Below are 2,500 nucleotides of genomic sequence, written 5' to 3' on the forward strand. Positions count from 1 at the left end.
GTATCTTTCTCTTCCTCCCTCTATCTACCTATCTATCTATACTTCTCTATTCACCTAGCTATACATCATATAATCAGAGAGACAGATATCTTACTCACCAGCTTCTATAAAGACATACTGCTTCTTGCCCTGTCTTCTGCGTGTCTTTTTTCCCTCTTTAGATTTTTCAAGAGTTAGATCGCGAAGCCAGTCTGTTTTCTGCCTTTCCTGTTGCTGCATTTTCCTCTTATATTTTCTCACCAAGACTTTTGGCCTGGCAGTAGCGTACGCAAGTATTATAATTTGGGATTTTGTTGTTTAGCAAAACTGTAAAGTTTGATTTGTTATATACTTATATATAGGTATATGTGTGTGTACGTGTGTGTGTGTGTATGTAATGTATACATACATACATATATATGTATATATATATATATATATATATATATATATACATATACATATATATATGTGTGTGTGTGTGTGTGTGTGTGTGTGTATTATATATTATATATATATATGTATTTATATATTATATATATACATATATGTGTGTGTGTGTGTGTGTGTGGGTGTGGGTGTTTCTATATATGTATATGTATATATATATATATATATATATATATATGTGTGTGTGTGTGTGTGTGTGTGTGTGTGTGTGTGTGTGTGTGTTTATATATATATATATATATATATATATATATATATATATATATATGTATATGTATCTATATATGTGTGTGTGTGTGTGTGTGTGTGTGTGTGTGTGTGTGTGTGATTGAGTGATTGTGATTGTGAGTGTGTGTGAGTGAGAGTGTAACAGTGTGTGAGTGTGTGTGTGTGTGTGTGTGAGTGTGTGTGTGTGTGTTTGTGTGTGTGTGTGAGTGCAACTGTGTATGTATATGTGTGTGTCTGATTGTGCGTGTCCGTATGTGTGTTTGCGTCTGTAAAGCTGCTCATGTACAAATATAACAATATCATTCCCAAACATCAGTACTTACTTGTTGGAGAAAATGAGAGCGAACAGCGTACGCCCCTCCACGCTGTGACCGATTTCGAGGAATTCCACAGTCGAGTAGTTCAACGCAAGTTCTTTGGCGAAACGAAGAATGGAGTCATAGCGGTAGTAGTCATCCCAGGCTAAACGTTCTGGTTGAAACAAGGGAGTGGTTGAGTTTTGATGCTTTCCAGACGTGTATTAGGGCGAGTGTTTCCTTTACATTTGTTGGTTAGTGCTCCTTTGCGTTATTACTGTTGTGAATACTAATAATAAGGAATTATAATAAAAATGATAATAATGATAATGATAATAATAATAAAGGATAATAATAATTATTATTATCATAATAAAAATAACGTACGTAATGATAATAATATATTATAAAATGAAGAGACCACTAGTACCCGATCCGTTGAGTTTCCTCGTTGGATAAGGAGACAAGAAATTATTGACTGTTTCCCATGCTACGACCTTTTCAGCTCTCATCTTCCCCCTTCTGTCTTCGAAGTCTTCCTTTTTATATTTTCTTCCGAGGCACATGTCCACTTTCTTCTTAGCCCAGAGACGTGCTTTGTTCTTCCCTCCACGCCCACGCCCACTGGCCTTATCAGTGTCCAGACAGCAGAGGACATGAGAGGAAGAATCCGGCATAACATCTGCTAGGGCCGTGTTTGAGGGTAAGGCCACGTCTATCTGGAATTGAAGAGAATTCGGTTCATATTAATAATTCGTTGGTAGTTTAGTGTAATGTATGGTACGTTAGCTCTTACTTCTCGGCTCATATGCAATAAAAAAAAATGTTACATTGAGACTATGTTCTAGCGTGATGATATTCGAAGCTCACAGGGTAATGAGTGTGCCACTAACCGTATCTGTGTCTTACAAGTTCTGGAATGTTAAAAATAATTGTCTCTGTTTTATAACTTAAGAATGCGAGTTTTTAAAAAAAAATGAAAAAAGTGCATAAAAGCACAGTGTGTGTGTGTGTGTGTGTGTGTGTGTGTGTGTGTGTGTGTGTGTGTGTGTGTGTGTGTGTGGGTAGGTGTGTGTGTGAGTGAGTGTACATATGAATGGATCGATGTCAGCATGATATCACGTGTCACACACATTCAACCTCTAAACACAGCTGTGTTGTTATGTTGTTATGAAACAGAGATGTCACGTATTTTTTGTTTCAGCTGTGCAATTTCTTGATAACCTCTTTTAGTATATGACTTATGTCTACACTCACACGCGCCATGTGTTGTGCAAATTGATATTTTTATACATTGTAGATTGACATATACGTATATATAGATAGATAGATAGAGAGAGAGAGAGAGAGAGAGAGAGAGAGAGAGAGAGAGAGAGAGAGAGAGAGAGAGAGAGAGAGAGAGAGAGAGATGTATGTACGTATATATTTTTTTCGTTTTATTTTTATTTTTTGTATGTGTCTGTGTGTGTGTGTGTGTGTGTGTGTGTGTGTGTGTGTGTGTGTGCGTGTGTATATATACATATACGAGAAGTTTATCTGTTAGCATA

At 36.4% G+C, this 2,500-nt stretch overlaps 1 protein-coding gene across 1 annotated transcript in view; it reads right to left on the reverse strand.

Annotated features, from left to right (window-relative positions):
• The window catches only part of LOC125027769 (zinc carboxypeptidase A 1-like), a 4,307-nt gene that overhangs the window by 1,504 nt on the left and 303 nt on the right, over positions 1-2,500 (reverse strand). Inside the window, exons 2-5 of the mRNA XM_047616906.1 lie at positions 1,863-1,867; positions 1,579-1,672; positions 981-1,128; positions 99-253 (exon numbers count right to left, since the gene is read on the reverse strand). Of these exons, the coding sequence (XP_047472862.1) occupies positions 99-253; positions 981-1,128; positions 1,579-1,672; positions 1,863-1,867 (402 nt within the window). The remainder of the gene's footprint in view (positions 1-98; positions 254-980; positions 1,129-1,578; positions 1,673-1,862; positions 1,868-2,500) is intronic.

This window comes from Penaeus chinensis, chromosome 8 (assembly GCF_019202785.1).
Source record: "Penaeus chinensis breed Huanghai No. 1 chromosome 8, ASM1920278v2, whole genome shotgun sequence".
Classification (NCBI taxonomy): domain Eukaryota; kingdom Metazoa; phylum Arthropoda; class Malacostraca; order Decapoda; family Penaeidae; genus Penaeus; species Penaeus chinensis.